The sequence below is a fragment of the Marmota monax genome, unplaced genomic scaffold (assembly GCF_021218885.2).
Source record: "Marmota monax isolate L192 unplaced genomic scaffold, Marmota_monax_Labrador192_F-V1.1 WCK01_AAM20220418_F8-fsc00080, whole genome shotgun sequence".
Taxonomy (NCBI): Eukaryota; Metazoa; Chordata; class Mammalia; order Rodentia; family Sciuridae; genus Marmota; species Marmota monax.
Window position 1 is genome coordinate 7,612,455 of NW_026694750.1, and position 17,643 is coordinate 7,630,097.

General features: G+C 64.3%; 1 protein-coding gene across 3 annotated transcripts in view; it reads right to left on the reverse strand.

Annotated features, from left to right (window-relative positions):
* Plch2 (phospholipase C eta 2) overlaps positions 1-17,643 on the reverse strand; it is a 67,029-nt gene that overhangs the window by 24,477 nt on the left and 24,909 nt on the right. For all 3 annotated transcript variants that reach the window (XM_058572767.1, XM_058572766.1, XM_058572765.1), the window contains exon 3: positions 234-380. In XM_058572767.1, the coding sequence (XP_058428750.1) occupies positions 234-380 (147 nt within the window). The remainder of the gene's footprint in view (positions 1-233; positions 381-17,643) is intronic.

Sequence of the window (17,643 nt, forward strand, 5' to 3'; positions counted from 1 at the left end):
TCTTCTCCCCCTCTGGGCTGCTTGCCCCCAGCCCTCCTCACCCCAGGACCCTGCCCATGAGCAGCCCCAGCCCCTCCCGCCCTGCAGTCCAGAGGCTACCGTGGAACTCCAAAGCCACCTGAGTCGAGAGACACCCTAGTCGCAGAGGCTCAGCGCCCAACTGTCCAGCAGCTGCTCTGGAAGGGCTCCTGAGTCTGGGACTGTCCCTCCCGCTCCCCAAGCTGCCCACTCACTCTTGGCCTTCTCGTTCTTGCGTGAGGGCCGCCAGCGGAGGCAGGAGCGATGCTCGTCGAGGTAGTAGAAGCGGACCAGGCCCTTGGAGCCGCCTCGGAGCTTCACCATCTGGGTCCCCTCCTGCATGCTGCTCATGCACCGCTCCACTGGACACAGCAGAAACAGACCTCAGGGCCGTGAGAGCTGTGGCAGCCCGGGCCCTACCTACCCCCTGTCCACCCACCCAGGGCTGGGGCCAGGCGAGACCCCAGGGAGGACCTGCCCTTTTCTGCTGGGCCGTGGCCCATCCCAGAAACACCTGGACGATGCTACAGTCAGTCTGGACCCTGAAGGGCCACCACTCAGACTGAACGAGCACGGAAAGCCCACAGCTAGACACAGGGCCCAGTGGCCAGCCTGGCTCTCGGGAGCCACTGAGCAGAAGAGACCCCTAAGCCAGGCATAGGGCAGACCCAGCAGGTGCTACCCATGCCCAGAGGCCACACCTGAGAGCCAGCACCCTCTTCCTGTGGCATCCCCAGGAACCTCCTCCTCCCCAGGGGGCAGCAAGGACACTCCACTGTCTACTCCCCAAGGCCACAGAAGGAGGCCCTGCATGAGGGCACAGATCTGAGGTCCGAGGGACTAGTCATCCCCCTTTTCTGTCCACAGGAGAGGGGGCCATAGGCTTTAAGGAGTCCAGGCCAGGGTCAGCTGGCCCTGGCCCAGGGACAGGTCAGTATCTGCCCCCAAGCCCTGCATACCTGCTTACAGAAAGCCCAAGCCCTAAGAGCTACGCTGCTGATGCTCAACAGTGTCCAACCCCGTGAGACGCACATAGGGAGGGACCCCTGGTGGGTGGTGCAGGGGACCTGGGCAGCTCCACCTGAGGACTCTGAGGAGGGAGCTAGTGCCGACCACAAGCAAAAAGGAGCCGCAGGCTCCGCACTCACAGGGAGCAAGGCCCAGGAAGACACAGGTATGACTGCTTGGTGCAGCAGGGACAGGGGACACACAGGTCCTTGAGGCCACCACAGGGTTTTGGAGGGTTGAAGCTGGATGAGGCCCTCTCTGCCAGCAGAGCAGGCTGGAGAGGCAGAGAGCCTTGACCGCAGCCTCCGGGGGCCACAGGACGCGATGCCAGGCCTTCCCTGAGCACAGCGCGCCTCCTCGTTCAGTCTCACCTGCCTAGGGGCCCTCCTGGCCAGCTCAGCACAGCAGCCCACCCTGCCTGAGCAGAAGGTGCCCCAGACACCCTGGAAGGCAGCTTGGAGCACCCGAGCGCTCCCCAGCACATTCCTCCAGGCCCCAGCACTGGCCCTGCTGGCTTCCCCCCCCCACCCCGGGTTCAGCCTCCAGGAGGCTGGGGTACCCAGAGTGAAACAGCCGACACTGCGGGACCCTGTTCATCCCCAGAGAGAGACCTGGTTGATGCAGGGTGGGATGGGAGACCCCAGGCCCCTTGCACCTCCAAGAGCAGCCCCTACTGTCCCAAGGCACCTGGACAGCCCCATGGCCCTGTGGAGCTTGGCCAGTCCTCAGCAGGGAAACCGCTCCCTGGCCCTTCTTACCTAGTGGGTCAACCTGCCCCACGATAACACTACCACACTCCCTCCCACCCAGAGAAGCACCTCTGCCAGGTGGGCCACGGCTCCCACGGTCCAGCACATCCCCAAGTGATGGCAGTGGTGGGGGCTGGCTCGCGGAGGCCCGAGAGGCCCGGGCAGCAGATCGAGCAGAGGCAGTGCTGGGCACGAGGGCTCCTCTGTGCTGTCAATCTTGACCCGCCTCTTCCTCCTCCCCCTCAGAGCCCCCAAGTCTCTCCCAGGCTGTCCCCAGGCCCCGCTGCATTGGCCCGACGGCCACCTGCAGCCCCAGAAGGCCCCGGCCAGCCCGCCCATCCTCCAGGGCCCGGGGAGACCAGAGAAGCTGCATCCTGGGGGCTGGGGAGCTGCCAGCCTCGGTGCCCCGACCTCAGACCAATCCCGGCTAATCCTGCTTGGATCCAACCCAGCGTCCAGAGGATTTAGGCCAAGGGAACGCCCGGCTGCAAGGGGGCATGGGGAAGGCAGCAGGCTGTCCTGGGCCCCAGGCCTCAAGTCTCAGCTGAGGACTAAGGGAGGACAGCAGGACAGATGGGCCCCTCCCAGGGCCCAGAGACACCACCCCAAGGCCTGAGGTGGTTCTCATGGGTCCACCCCTGGGGCCATTACCAGGTCCTGCCTACCTTGGGTGCCCAAGGCTTGTGTCTGTTCCTCTCTGCTCCACCCCAAGCCTCACGCTTACGGGGACCTCCAAGTGGGTCCCAAAGCCAGGAGGGAGCAGGCCCACAGCGGGGGCAGAAGTGGCACAGCCCATGGCCCAGTGACCAGCTTCTGCAGGCCACTTGCCCGGCCATTCTCCCAGGTCACACAGGACACCTCTGTGCTCCAGCTCCCAGCACAGGGGGGTGAGCGCAGGGCCCTTGAGCTCTGTCTGTGGCTCCCCAGGTCCTCCCCAGCCCTAGGCCCCTGCTGGCCGTCCAGCCTGGCCTTTCCCCTCGCCCACGGGGCTGAGCCATGGGGCAGCTGTTTCCAGTCACCACTTCATTGTGCCCCTGAGACCAGGCCTGCCTCCTGACCTGGGAAGGGGTCAGGCTCCACGAGGGCCCACCTATCCACCAGCCAAGTGGCCAAAGGTCCCAGCGGAGCCACAACCTGCCCAGACAGCCCCAGGGCAGCCACATGTCCTAGGAGCAAACAGTGCTCGGGCTGCCCTGGGGCAGAGGAGGGAAATGGAGGACTCCACACCTCCGGGATCTCTGGGCATCTCCCTGGCCAGCTCCCCCGGCCAGGCCCCACACGACAGCACAGACCAGCCCTGCCGGGGGCAGCTGTTGTATGACCACAGCACTCACTGTGATGAGGACCTCTGGGCCTCCTGTCCCAGCCAGCCCGAGTGGCCCTGGCCTGCCTGTCCCTGGGCAGCAGGAAGCTGGCCACAGAGATCCGATATAATCAACTCAAAGCCAAACCCAGACTCCAATTAGGAGCCCTGGCCAGAGGCCCTACCTCATCTGCTGGCTGGAGGTCAGCAGCAGCTCTGCTCTTTCTGCCTTGCATTGGCTTAGGGCACCTTCAGCCACTGGGACAGGAAGGGGCACGAGCCCCAGAGTCCCCAGAAAGACAAGCGGCAGGAGCCCCCGACAGCATGGCCACCTGGGGAGGGGGAGCCTGGAACCCCGGGGAGCAGCAGGACTAGAGCCAGGCAGAGGAAGCAGGCCAAGCTCTGGGGGTGCCAGGGCCTCTGGACACCAAGGCTGGGCAAGAGGGCGTGGCCCTTACCCATGGTGTTCCAGGGCCACCACACTCCTCGGCCCTGGGCATGCGGGGAGGCCACCACGGTTCCCTGCTGACCTGCTCCGACCGTCTCTAACCCTAACCCTAACCCCTAACCCCTAACCCTAACCCTAACCCTAACCCTAACCCTAAACCCTAACCCTAACCCTAACCCTAACCCTAACCCTAACCCCTAACCCTAACCCTAACCCTAACCCTAACCCCTAACCCTAACCCTAACCCTAACCCTAACCCTAACCCTGGGGCTCCCCCACCCCGACACACCTGCTCCCCTCTGCCCTGGGGCTCCCCCACCCCGACACACCTGCTCTCCCCTGGCCTGGGGCTCCCCCACCCCGACACACCTGCTCTCCCCTGGCCTGGGGCTCCCCCACCCTGACACACCTGCTCCCCTCTGCCCTGGGGCTCCCCCACCCCGACACACCTGCTCCCCTCTGCCCTGGGGCTCCCCGCCCCAACACACCTGCTCTCCCCTGGCCTGGGGCTCCCCCACCCCGACACACCTGCTCTCCCCTGGCCTGGGGCTCCCCCACCCCGACACACCTGCTCTCCCCTGGCCTGGGGCTCCCCCACCCCGACACACCTGCTCTCCCCTGGCCTGGGGCTCCCCCACCCCGACACACCTGCTCTCCCCTGGCCTGGGGCTCCCCCACCCCGACACACCTGCTCTCCCCTGGCCTGGGGCTCCCCCACCCCGACACACCTGCTCTCCCCTGGCCTGGGCCCATCCCAGGCGGCAGCACTCCTTCCCCTGCCCTCCTTCCTCAAGTCACCCACTGGCCTCCCACTGTGACCAGGGAGGGACGTGGGCGCCTGGACAGGGGCTCTGGGAGGGGTCCCAGAGTGAGTGGGCCTGGCCCCAGCCCCACACTGTTGCCGGGACTGTTTCTATTACAGGGAGCAGGGAAGAAGCCCCGGCACCCCAGACTCCTGCCACCTCCTCAGCAGCCCCAGGCTGTAATCCTCCTCTGACCAGGAGGGAAGGCCCAGCTAATCCGCCTGATGAATGGCTCTGCCCAAGGCTCCCTTCGCTGCCCTGGGGACCAGGTGACCCTCACCCACCTCTGACTCTGGAAGGAACTGCAGCTGCTAGTGAGCCAGTGTCCCAAGCTGGGGACGTCACAGGGGAGTCCCAGCCCTGGGCAGCTCTGTCACCACACAGTGTAGCTGAGCCAAGACCAGCACAGTCAGAGGCCACTTGCCAGGCCCCTGGTCCCTCTGGATTCAGGCCCACTGAGATGCAGGCAGGCCTGACCACCCAAACCAGGAGGGTCACCTACCCGACTCCTGACACAGAGTGGGGAGGCTGCTCCCAAAGAGCCAGTACAGTTGGGGGAGTACCCTGCCCCCTCCAAGCCAGCCAGGACCCTTCCACAGCCACACAGAGCCACCCAGCAGCACCAGTTACACTCAGGGCCCAGGCCAGGGACCAAAGAAGCCCCCACCCCAATTGCAGCCTGAGAGCTACCCAGAAGATTCTTGGAGGCCAGCCCCATAACAAAGTCACAGAGGGACTCGGTGGGCCCAAGGCCCCTCCGCAGCACACCCTAACTCACCTGCGTGCCCGGCATGGGGCACCAACTGCCCTGCGTATCTCCAGTGGGACTGAGAGCACTACCCTTGGCCCTGTGTTTTTCCACAAGGCCCTGACCCCAACTGTAGTCCACACATAGGTGGCCCAGGCTCAAGCCTGATCCAGGACACTTGATGAAGACTGGCCCAGCTGTCCTGTGCCACCCCTGCAGGCTCAGGGGCTAAGGAAGCACCCACACTTGGCCACACTCACATGGAGGCCAGATCTGAACCCAGTTCCCAGTCCAGGCCACCTGAGGGCCAGCAGCCCTGGTCAGGAAGGCCAGGGTCCCACTCAGACTCTCCCAGGTCCCTCCTCAGGCTGCACCCTGCACACACCAGTGGTACCCCATCCCCTGCCACAGCTCACATGGCTCCCAAAACCCCTCAACGCAGATCTGTCCAGGGAGCTCCTCAGGTAAGGACTGAGGACCTGTTCCTGGTCCCTCTCCTTCACCCAGCACCCAGCTGCCCTGTGGGAAGTGGGGTAGGGGCCAGGGATGGACAGGGGAGGGCCAAGGCCACGTAGCTTACTCCAGGAGGGGCAGGAGCCAGTGGGCTCCCAGCCCTCCAGGCTCGGCCAGCTCTAGCCCTCTCCTAGAGAACCTGTGCCCAGATGCCCAGGACAGATGGACAGACAGACAGGACCATCTGAAGCTGGAAGAGGGGACAGGGAGAGTTCCATGAGCCTCAGGCCCCAGTCTGATTCCAAGAGGGCACTGTGACCCTCCTCCGCTCAGCTCTGCCCCTGCTGGCCCCAACAGCCTGGCCGGGAGAGCGGCCAGGCGACAGGTGCCCCGGGCGCCTCCACCTCTGGGCTTCAGTTTCCCCTTATCAGAAAGTGTCCCCACAGCCGCGGTGCCCTCCTTCCCAGAACCCGCGCAGGACACACAGCACCTGCATGAAGGAGGACAAGGCCACACTGCTGGACGCAGGGCGGCTGGAGTGGCCTTGTGGTAGAGATGGGCACTGTCTTCACAGCAGGCCCCGTGGCAGCGGCCACAAGGCCAGGGACAGCCCAGCACCTCCGCCTCTCCCCGGGGAAGGCTGGAGAGCCCACAAAGTCCACAGATTGCAACCACAGGCTTTGTGGTCCCGGGCCACCCTCAGGTGCCACGGTGCCCCTTGCACGAGCCAGGAGCAGGAACTACAAGGAACGGCACGCGATGCACACGCACTCATAGTGAGCAGTCAGGCTGGGCACAGGGGCACCGTCTCCCCTCCTGGTGCTCTCTCCCAGGACTTCCACAGCAGCCCTGGCCCACCAAGGCCCGGCTGTCCCCCCGCAAGGCCTCTTCATTGTCCTCTTTGCCTTCCTGAAGGCCCTTCAGAGGGTCCCTTCCCATGTCTGCCTAAGTAGAGGGGTCAGCAGTGTGGGACAGGAGCCGAGGCTCCCCTGGCCCTCCCAGTGCCGCCTCTCGATCTGCGAACCCAGCTCGGCACACAGGAGGTGCCCAGGTGGTGCCTGGGGAGGAGAGGAGGTAGGAGGAAAAGCAGCCCCAGCCCAGCCCTGCAGGGCGCCCACCGGGATGAGCCCGGCCCCTGCCCAGCGCCGCTCAGGAGGGAGGGAGGGAGGGACGGGCCCACACACATATGGCCGAGATAATTTAAACGTCTGAGAGCAGCAGCACGTCCCCCCCGCACGTCTGGGCGCCTCCTCCCCAACTATTTTTACTTATCAGGGAGTGTGAGTCGACTCCTCCAGCCCTCCCCAGAGGGACCCCGGGGCAGCTTGCTGGTTCCCCAGGGGTCCTGGCGAGGACCGGGAGACGATGGCCATGGCCAGCCCAGGGCCATTTGATGGGGTCAGCCCCAGACAAGCTTGGGAAGAGACATCAGGGACAGGTGCTTTGTTCCCCCAGCAGCCCCCTTCCTGCAGGGCAGGCCGCTGGCTTTCAGCAGGGTGCGGAGGGTTCTCTTGGGGAGGGAGGGGAGGGGAGGGGAGGACCCAACCCTGTGGCGTGCAGCTCCACAGCTAGGACAGAGCCGCGGGGCAGGCTGGCCAGGTCTTGCTGTGCCCACTTGGGCAGCTTCTGGCCACCCTGCCCTGTCCCACCAGAGCTCTCAGACCCCAGAGCCAGGCAGGGACAGCGAGCAACCCAGGGAGTGGAAGAGGGTCCCCTGTGGCCATCCACGCTCCATTCACCACACACCTGGCTCACCCCGGCCTGAGCCCCACCTTCCACCTGCTCCCAAAGGTCCCTGGGGCTTGTGCAGCCAGCTCTGGCTGTTGCGTTAGGCGTGGGGATGGCAGCAACCTGGCCATCCTCAGCTCCGGGCATTAGCTCCAGGATCCAGCCCCACTTGGCCCAGGGAGAGCACTAGCAGGGTCTTCTTATAGTCTCACCACCCAATAGGGAGTTAGGGATGGAGACCGTCTGACAGACAGAGGTCCACAGGTGTCCAGCTGCATGCAAAGGTGCTGAACATCAGGAGCTCTCAGTCCTGGGGTGGTCCACACAGCCTGCAGTGGCAGAAATGGACAGGACATTCTCTGAGGCCGGGTATCCACTGTCCAGCACATCCCCACAGAGAAGGCCCTTCTTGTGTAGGTGGCCCTGGGCTCCTGCCCCAATCCAGTCCCCTCCAGGCAGTCTGGTCACAGGGGGAAGTGCCTTCAGCCCAGGGAGGCCCCAACATCAGGCCTTCCTCTGACTGCCCAGCCGAGCCCAGGCCTCCTTTCAGCCCCAGAGCCAAGTCCAGCCTCAGTGAGGGTCCCTCCAGAGAATGTGCCTCTCCCTGCCCCGCACAGCCCCAGCTGGTGGCAGGTGGCAGATCAGCTCACAGTGGTGGCATTGATCACACTCGACAGTCCTCCAGGAAGAGGACTCTATTAATAGCCCATTTCACAGCTCCCTGCTCCCGCAGGCGCCCCTCAGCCCCATGTCCCTGGGGCCCTGTCCCTGACACCAACAACTGGCTTTCCCGAGCCTCGGTTCTCATCTCCTCGCCCGCCCTCCAGCAGGCCTGGCTGAGCAGATGCACACACACTTGGCCACGGCTCCCTGAAGACAGGTGCACGGCCAGCATGGGGGACGGGTATGGCCCCCACGCCACTGCCCAGGACACTCCAGGAGGAACTGGAGAGGGAGTAGCCTTGGGCTGGGGCTCTTTTAAACCTGGAAGGTCACCAGATGGAGCCCTTGGTGGGGGGCCCGAAACTCCCAGGGAGAGTCCTCCAGGCTGTGGGCAGAGCCAACCCTACATTTCTCCTTGCTGCCTGGAGCCCAGGTCAGGCAGGAGGGAGGCAGCTGCTACCAGGGACGGGCAGCCCGAGTGGGGCCAGGCAGAGCCCAAGGAGAAGAAAACACAGGAGGGCTGAGCACCTTGGGTGAGTCCTCGCCTCTGGGGCACTCCACCCTGCCAGAGCAGCCCAGGCCACCTGGAGGCCAGGGAGCAGCTTCCTGGAGAGCCCTGGGCCCTCCACAGCCCCACAGCACTCACAGGTAGCCTGTGGGGGGCGTTCTGGAGACAGAGCTGGCCCTCCCAGTCCGTCTCCCTAAAGGCTCCTGGCATCTCATGGAGTCACAATGCCCTGAGACCCTTGGAGGTCCACGGGCTAAGAGGCCTAAGCAGGCCTAAACAGGACCCGCCCCCAGGAATGAGTGGCCTGCTCCCCTGAGGGGGGACTCCACCCTCACATCCCAGGACCTGCCTGTCTCCTCCTGGGTGGAGTTGGAGGGCTCCCGGGGCCAGCTACTCCTGTCCCCTGAGGCTGTCCACCCCACATAAGGCCCTGCCCTAGGGCCTTCACCTGGCTGGTAGGGGGTCCCTGTGCCCAGGTGGTGACTCTCCACGAGCCAGAGAAAACATCCCACCCAGGAATGGGGCTGCAGCCCCCGCCCTGCCCCACATGTTCCCCACACAGGAAGTCCGTGCAGCCTGTGGAGCGCCCGCGTGGGCCGTGCTGGAAGCCGAATCCCAACAGATGCGTCCAGTTACTCAGCCCCTCCTCAGCCCCTCCCAGCCAACCACGGTGAATGCAGGCACATCCATGGGACCCTGGCACCCTACTCCTGCTCAGGAGGAGACACTCCCTGGGTGGGGGCCAGCCCTGGTACTCCAGGGGAAGAAGCAGGAGCTGGGAGTGTCCCCATGTCCCCATGGTGCTCTGTCCTCGGCAGCACACTGTGACTAAAAGGACCATGCAGCACCTGTCCCCTGCCCAGAGGATGGAGGCTCAGAATGGGCCCAGCTATCCCTACTGTATCCTCCCCTCCTTGGCCAGGTCCCCTCCCCTGGGGGCCTGCAAACCCAGGCTGAGTCTCCCTGACCCGGGGCCTTGGGACCACCTGTAGCTGAGATCCCCTGCCCCATTAGTGGCCAGCCCAGGACTCTGCCTCCGTGGGCTCTCGGGGACCAGATGGGCCAGACATGACAGCCAGGCCCTCCCCAGGGGCAATCTGCCGTGGAAACTGCCTCCCTGGAGTGGGGGCTATGGCTGGGGAGTGCCCAGAGCAGTAGGAACCCCTCAGAGCACCTGCACCAACAACAGCCAGCCACACTGCCCTCCCTCCGTGAAGGCCACCTCAGCCTGGGAGGGGAACGGGAAGGGAGAGAGGGACACTCATCCTGGAGCAGGGCACAGGCCAGGCCTGGAACCCCACAGGGGGGCCACAGCCCCTTTCAGGGACCCTCTGTGGAACACTTTGCAGACACACTGGCTTCAGGTGCTCGCCTGCGACCCTGTGAAGTGGTCCCACACTGTCCCTCTTGTCCCTGGAGGCTCAGAGAGGGTAGGTGCTCCCTATGAGGGCACACAGCCCTCCCAACTGCCCAGCTCCTCCCAGGCATCCATGCCAATCAGAAGTCAGAACAAGTCAGGTCCACAGCAACCAGGACCCAAACACAGTGCCAGGAGACCCCTCCACTCTCCCGGGAACCCGCCCGGGAAGGAAGCTCTTCCCGCCGTTCGCTTCACCCTTGGCGCTCCCTCACCTGGCCCGGAGCCCCCACACACTCCTGCATTTGGGGCAAACGGAAACTGCTCCAGGGAGGCTCTGCGCTGCCTGCTGGGCTGCTGACGCCAGCTCAGAAGCCCTGCGGGCAGCCCCTTCTCACACCCAGCCTGGATTCTGCGGGCAGCGCTGGGCAGCCTCAGGGCGTATCACCCTGCTGTTCTGCATGGTTGCCTAGGGCAATGCCCGGTCCCCCAGGTCGGGAAAGTGGGACAGATCTGAGCAAGAATGTTTGACGCCAGGGAGGACCATGCTGCCCTGTCCATGGTGCTGACTGAAGCTCAGGCACGCGAGGCAGTGGGGTTGGGCCAGGAGAGCAGCCCCACTGGACACCCCAGCTCCCTCAGATCTGCCCCCTCCAGGCTGGAGTCAGGGGGCGAGTCAGGCCAGGGTCACCCCCTCCAGCTGCTCACCTCTGTACCCTCTGCAGGGGGCCTCTCCCTGCACGATGGCGGCTGGGGCTGTGGAGGGCGAGGGGCTGGGTAGTCATTGGGGAATGGGGTCATCGTATGCATTCCTAGAGACCCTAGGGGAGGGGTCCAGCACTGCTCTCGCAGTCGGGGGTCCACCAACACCATTCTGGCCTGCAATCCCACCGGGAGGGTCGCAGTCCCTTTCAGGAACCCTCCTGCCTGCTTACCTTGGTCCCGGGTGAGCCCGCGGGGGGCCCCGGGCTCTGCCATGGCCCACGGGCACCAGCCCCACTGTTACCGGCACAGCCCGAGGGGGCCAGGGCCCCGCGCTGGCCCCCAGCGCCCTCCAAGCCCTAGCCTGAGCCGGGGCGCCCTGCACACAGCACCCATACCGGTTCAAAGCCCGCTGCCCGCGCCGCCAATGCCGGGCACGCCGGCCGAGGAAGGGAGGGGAAGGGGCGGGGCGAGGCGCCTCGGCCACCACTGGGACCGCCCCTCCCGCGGGAGCCCCGCCTGCCCTTAACCCTTGGCTGCCCGACCACCGCCCGCCCAGGCTGCTGTGGGCGCCAACAGCTTAGGGGTCTCAGGCGGCACTAAGCCAGCTGGCTCAGAGGCCAGAAGGGGAGGTGGAGCCGGCTCGCTCCTGCCAGCAGCTCAGCGACCACCTGCCATCCATCCTTCCCCCTCCCTCCAGGAGGCAGCCCTCCTACTCAGGAATAACTACACCCGCTGGGGGCAGAGCCAAAAGCCCTGTCTGGCAACACCCACCTGATTACCACAGGGCCCGGTGGGCTGGATCCAGGAGTGCCCCCGGGCTGAGACTTCAGGGGTAGCTGAGGTGACATTCCACCAGCTGCCCTGGGCTGAGGGTGTCCGGCCTCCTGGGGGCCTGGCCCCAGGGCCAGCTCCAGTAAAGGCTCCAACCCTTTTTGCATCAAGTCCCCCCACCCCACCGTGTCCAGGAGTGCCCTGGTTAGTCCTCACCACCTGGCTGTGCAGGCTCTGGCACCAGGGGAGGCTGAAGGGTGGACCCTACTGCCCTGGCACAGGGTCCTGTCAGGTGCCTGGGACCAGAGGCTGAGGCCTGTGCTGAGCTGCACCCCCTCCCATCTCCTGGCCCGTCATCAAGCCCTGCCACCCCCAGGACCTGTGGGGAGCTACCCTGCTGCCAGGCAGCAGCCCCACTTTCTACACCCCTTACCCCAGCCTGGCAGGGTCCCGGGGGCTTGGGGCCACTCATAGGGATGCTGGGCCCCGAGGTTGGGAAGGCCAGGCAGGAGGACAGGCCTGCGCAGCAAAGCTCGGGGCTGCCTCTGGGCTCACACCTTAGGGTGTGACGGCCTCCTGCCCAGCGAGGTCCCCAGGTGCGGAGGGGGAGGGAAGCCAGTATCAGTCTTGCTGCCAGCTGTGTCCTGCCCAAGGAAAGCCCCTGGGCCTGGCTACCTGGCACCCTTAAAGGGCAGCCTTCCCCTCCACTGACACTGAACTCTGGGACTGTCCTCTGATGGACCTGTGTCTTCAAGGCCACACCCAGCCAGGGTCCCAGGGCCTGTGTCCACACCACTGAGCAGAGCCACTGTAAGGGGCATCCTCCTGTGGGCACCAAGACTGAGTGAGGGTCCTTGCTGGCCAGGGCAGGAGAGGGCCCTGGAGCTGTGGTAGGGTCAGCCAGGCCAAGAAGAGGGAAACAGTCCATTAGTGTGGCCAGAAGCCAGGGAGCCGCGAGGGTGATCCAGGTCACCCCACACCTGGGCAAGTCCTCCAGGAGAGAGCCAGCGGCACCACATCTCAGGGCAGGAGAAACAGGCAGGGAGGGGTAGCGAGGGAGAGGAGACAGAACACCTAGGCCAAAGAGAACTGAAAGTGGGGACGAGGGACGAGGGACACTCAGGCCCCCCTCGTCTCAGGGGCGGGGTGCAGAGCCCAGCCCAGCTTCTACCTCCTGGAGTGGATGAAGGCACACTGGAAAAGTCGGGTGAAACCCAAGTTCAGACTCTAATGAATAATCCATCTGCGTGGCCAGCCCCGCCCCCCGCACTCAGCCGGGAGATGATTTCCGCTAGCACGGCTGCGATTAAAGGGGTGATTAAAACCCTGCTGTACATGTTAATTTGCCAAGATTCTCTCTCCTAGGCCTCCTTTCTGGGCATGTAGGCAGAGTTCTGACTTCAAGAGCCTTAGGCCCAGGAGGGGCGGCTCGGTGGTGAGGAAGGTCGAATCTTCTCCTCTGAAGAGGACCACGGGAATAAAGTCAGGACCCCCATCCTCTCTGGGGTCCTGAGATCAGGAGCAGGGTCACCACACTGCCCTGTGGACCCCGCTCCCTGGGATGGGACCTTGCCGTTGGCTGCCCCATCCCTGCAGGGCCAGTCTAAGGCTGGATCTGGCTGTGGGCTCCCACTGGGCCTGCCCATTGCTATGCAGGCATTGCCAGGAAAGGGACCAAAGGACACATGCGCAGAGGTCCTGGGCCAGGCCTACAGGTGGACAGAGCCCATCCCCTCTCTGTGCCCCGACGTTCAACGGGAGTACTACACACGTGTTCACACGTGTCCTAGACTGAGGCTCTGTACCACGTGCAGCCACTCCACCCTCCAGGATATCACTGATAACCCAGATGTCCTCCTTGGCAGAGGTGACCCTGAGGGTGCATTCCCTGTTCTCTTGTGTTTCCCGGGAGGTGACCACCACAGCTTCATGCTGCCCACCCAAGACCCCACACAGTGTCCCTTTCTAGTCTCTCTCAGTTGGCAGGGAGGGCGTTTCCTTGCCCTACGGACTGGAGAGAGGCCTCAGGAGGGCCAGGGAGCTGCCCAACATCCCACAGCAGCAGGAGGCAGCCGAGCCTTGGCGGAGCCCAATCCCAGTTCCCCCAGGATAGGATTTCCACTTGCAGCTTCGCAGTCCGCCCAGAAGTAGACCTCCTGGTGACCTGAACAGATGCCCTCCACCTCCAGTGCCCAGATGACCTGGAGGGAGTTCCGTGACCGTGCCTGCATCAGGATGACTGGCTCAGGGCCCACGCTTATGCTGTGTTGCGCAGTAAGCCCCAGGGTGGGACTCCGGAACTCAGCCTCAGAGAGGATGGGGCCTGAGGAGGCCTTCAGCCCTAGGGAGACAGAGCCCCAGGCACCTCTCCCAGCTGGACTGGGCTGCAAGCCTTCCCCTGGGGTCCCAGAGCCCTCTGCTGACCAGAGGGCAGCACTGCAGGCTTTCTGGGGCAGCCGCCCAAGGAGCAAAGCCCACTCCCAAGAGCCCACCGCTGGGTTGTCCAGAGTGATAGCCAGCTGGGGGTGGCCTAGGCGTGGTCCAGGAGATGTCAGGGGGAAAGGGGCTTCCAATGCCACTGGAGACAGGAGCCCAGCTCAGCTCAGAGAGACACGCAGGGCAGTGCCCACATCAGGAGGCTGCAAACCCCGGTTCAAGTCCTGGGGGCCTCTGTGTACCCTGAGGGAATTCACTGCCCATCTGGCCTCCATATCTGCATCTGTCAACCTGGGAGGGCTGGCAAGCCCAAGCCTTGAGGAGAAGGACCGTGGGGAGGGCAGTGGGCTCTCTCAGGGGGTTTGGTGGAGCCAGGCCTTCTTGCACCAGAGGTCCAAGTGCACTGCCCTCTTTGGGGGCCACCTGGGAGAGTAGGGCCAAGAGCTCTGGCTCTGCTGTTCTTGGGATCACAGGGGCCTGGCCTGTGCCTGGGTAGCAGCAGCCTCCAGAATCAAGAGGCCACAAGGGAGTGGGGCCTTTGCACCCTCAGAAGCCTTTGGGGGCATCTCAGGTTTGGACTTATAACGCCATCCTTGGAGAGGTAAATCTCTCAGAAGAGTCAGGCTGCTCCCAAGAGCTGGGTGCCCCAGATGCACCTGGTTCCACCCAGCTGAGCAGGCAGGGTGCTGTGGCTTACCCCCCCCCCCAGCACAGCACCGGGCACAGCCAGAGCCCTGTGTGTCTCTGTTTCTGCACCTCTGCGGCCACTTCAGAATGCCTGAGTCAGGAGGCCTCCGGAGACCACCAGCTCTGCCTTCCAGGTAGGAGAACTGAGGTAGAAGGGTCCTGCCCAGAGCTTCAAGCTTCACAGCTGAGCAGGGACAGAAGCAAGAGCCCACAGCTTGCCCTCCAGGTGGGCCCGTCCCCAGCGGTCACAGTGGCCCTGCTGACCCTCAAGCAGTTGCCCCAGGATCAGCCTTGCACAGACATCAGGACTCCCTCTCAAAAGTGCCACGTGTGTAAAGGTGGAGGCACAAGGGCCCAGGTGACAAGTTGGTGCTCACAGCCCCGATGCCAGGAGACACAGGGCCAGCAGCCCGTGTCTGAGACGTTGTATTAATCATTCAACATCAAAGCCATTCAGTGTTGCTTCTTGCCTGGTACAAGAGTCCTGCCAATGTCACAGCTTCTGCTGGGAGACTGGGCTGCCCCGGAGGGCCTGGCAGGAGGCCAGACCCACCCCCCACGTACCGGCTGAACAGCCTCTTGCCCTGGGATGTGGCGGGGGAGGAGGGTGCAGGCAAGTGGCTCACTGGGTGAGGCAGGGATGCTGGTCTTTGGGGACACCCTTCCCCTCAGGTCCCAGCATGTCCCCAGTTCAGAGGTCCCCTGCTGCCTCGACCCTCAGATCCCCACGTGGAGTCAGGCCCACTGATGAACATGACCCAGGTCTTGGCTCTGAGGTTCAGCGGCTACCCAGAGGCACACGGCCTGGAGAGGAGGAAGATGGGCCAGGAGGGAGCTGGTCTGACCACAGCACCCCTCAGGTGACGGCTGTCGGGCTGAGGAGGGTGGCCACCCGGCCAGCGTCCACCACGCCCAGGCAGAAGTCTGGAAGGGACCAGAAGCAAAGCGAAGAGGCTGGAGGTGGGGACCACAGAGGTGCGAGGCCGCACAAGGCGTGGGGTCATGCTGGCTGGACCCTCACTGCCCCAGAGCACCCTGGGCTGCCAGGGCAGGAGGACAGCTGCAATCCCAGATCCAGCCAGAGAGCAGGGGCTGCAGATGGCCCCTGTTTGGGGTCAGGCTGTGGAGGCTGGAGACAGGGTGACAGTGCTGAGGTGCCTAAGGGGGTGGAGTCCAGGGGGTGGAGGCCAGAGGGTGGAGGCCAGGGCAGCCAGAGGGTCAGGGAGCTTCGGAAAGGCTCTGGCCTGAATCACCACTGCCACTCCCCCAGGTATCGGTCAGGTTCCACGTGGGCCAACGCCAGCTGCCGCCAAGGCATACTCACACCCGCCAGGCTCCACGCTCCCCAGGAGGCCTCACAGCCCCACCCAGGCACCAGTGGGAGGGGCCTGGCCTAGGTCAGCAGGTCAGGGTCCTTTCCCGGGCTGCAGCGGCCCCAGCAGACCTGAGGCAGCCAGAGCTGCCCTGGCTGCCCTCCCTGCCTCCCCGCACCAGGCTGACCTAGATTCTGTGCCCAAGTGCGGCAGCCATGCAGGACTTCAGCCAGCCTGGCACTGAGACAGGTGGGCAGGAGTCCAGGACCAACTCGGCCAAGCAGCTACCAGCAGGGCCCCAGGACACACCCGCTGCAGGGTCCCGTGGGAGCTGCCCACGATCTGCCCCCCCTTCCCAGTCTCTCCCTCTACCGGGCTCCCAAGGTCTCTCCCAGAGAGGGACTCTGAGAGGCTCTTGCCCACTGCCCACTAGGCTGGCCCTACCCAGGGCTGGAGGAAGGGGAGAGGGCAGGGTCACCCACTGCTCAAGGGCCCAGCTGCACCAGTGGCCAGGGCTCAGCAAGGCTGGGAATCTGCTGGAAGCCCTTCCTGAGACCAGCTCCACAGCCCCAGCCTCTCTCCAGACCCAACAGCCAGCCCTGCAGGAGCGCTGCCTCCCGGCCGCCCCAGCCTGTGCTGCAGTACCATGTGCTCAGGCAGCTGGTCTTTCCGCTAGGGACTGCTCCAGCCCTTTGGCCACTCACGTGGATTAAAACCACAAAGATCTTGGAAAACAGAAGCACATGGACCCTGCATGCAAATGTATGCAAATAAGCCCTGCTCCTGGCCAGAGGGGGCCTTGCAGGCCCACAGAGCAGCTACCCCAGTGCCGAGACAGGACGGTCCCTGCCATACTTCCCTGCCCTTCTCCCTCCTCCCTGATCCCACCCCCATGGCCAGCAAGCATTTATGAAGCACCTACTATGTATCAGGGATGGCTGAGGACTGGGGAGGCTGCAATGAGCCAATCGGAAGCAGTTCCCAACCCCAGAAAGCATCTGGTGGTGGGGCAGAGCAATGCAGTTGGCCTGGCTCCGTGGGGAGCTGTAGGCCGTGGGCCCAGGGTCCCAGAGCATTTGGAAGGTCCTGGAAACAAGAGGCCTCTCCCCTGGAGAGCCGGGGCTCTTGGAGGCCTGGGGTGCAAAGGATAGCTCTGAGTATGCAAGCCCAGCCCCACTGGGGAGCAGGGCCCCTTCCTCAGCTAGGCCCAGCACTGGAGGCAATGAAACGGAGGGCAGGAAGTGGCCTAAACAGCTGGATCCTGCCAGCAGGGCACCTGGCCCAGGACGCAGCTCAGCACACGTGACCGGAGCACCAGGGCCAGAAGCACACGTGGCAAGACACTGCTGACAGACTCTGCCCTTGGCCATCAGCGCCTGCCCCTCACTGTGCCACAGATGGACAGTTCCATCACCAGAGCCAAATTGAAACTACCTCCAAATGCTGCCTGCCCCAGGCGTTCCACAACGATCTCATCTCACTTGCAAGTTATGTGCTAAATGTGTCCCCAACGTGCTTTTCAAACACCCTTGTTCCATTCAGAAACCACTACTCGGTGTCTACTGGTAGAAGGAGAACCAATACCAACCTGAGTGGGAGCTCTGGGGTCCCCAACAACAAAACAGAAGGCTCCCAGCAGAGAGGGCCGTGGTCGGGGGAGCTCATCACCCGGGACCACGGGCAGAGCGCAGCTCGGTCCTAGACTCAGTGGACTCCCAGCAGGTGGTGAGAGCTGCACCCGTGAGCTGGTAGCCATGAGGTTCCACGGGGCCCGAGGCCCACCAGAGCCCCAGCCCCAGGAGACCGTGGCCTGGTGGCCAGGGAGAGCAAGGCAGGGCTGCCTCTTTACAAAGAGCAGCTGGGTCACTAGGTTCAATAGCACCTGGAGTGCCCCAGTGTCCACAGATCCCTGCTGCCTGGGCTCTGGAGAGACAGTCCAGGTTCA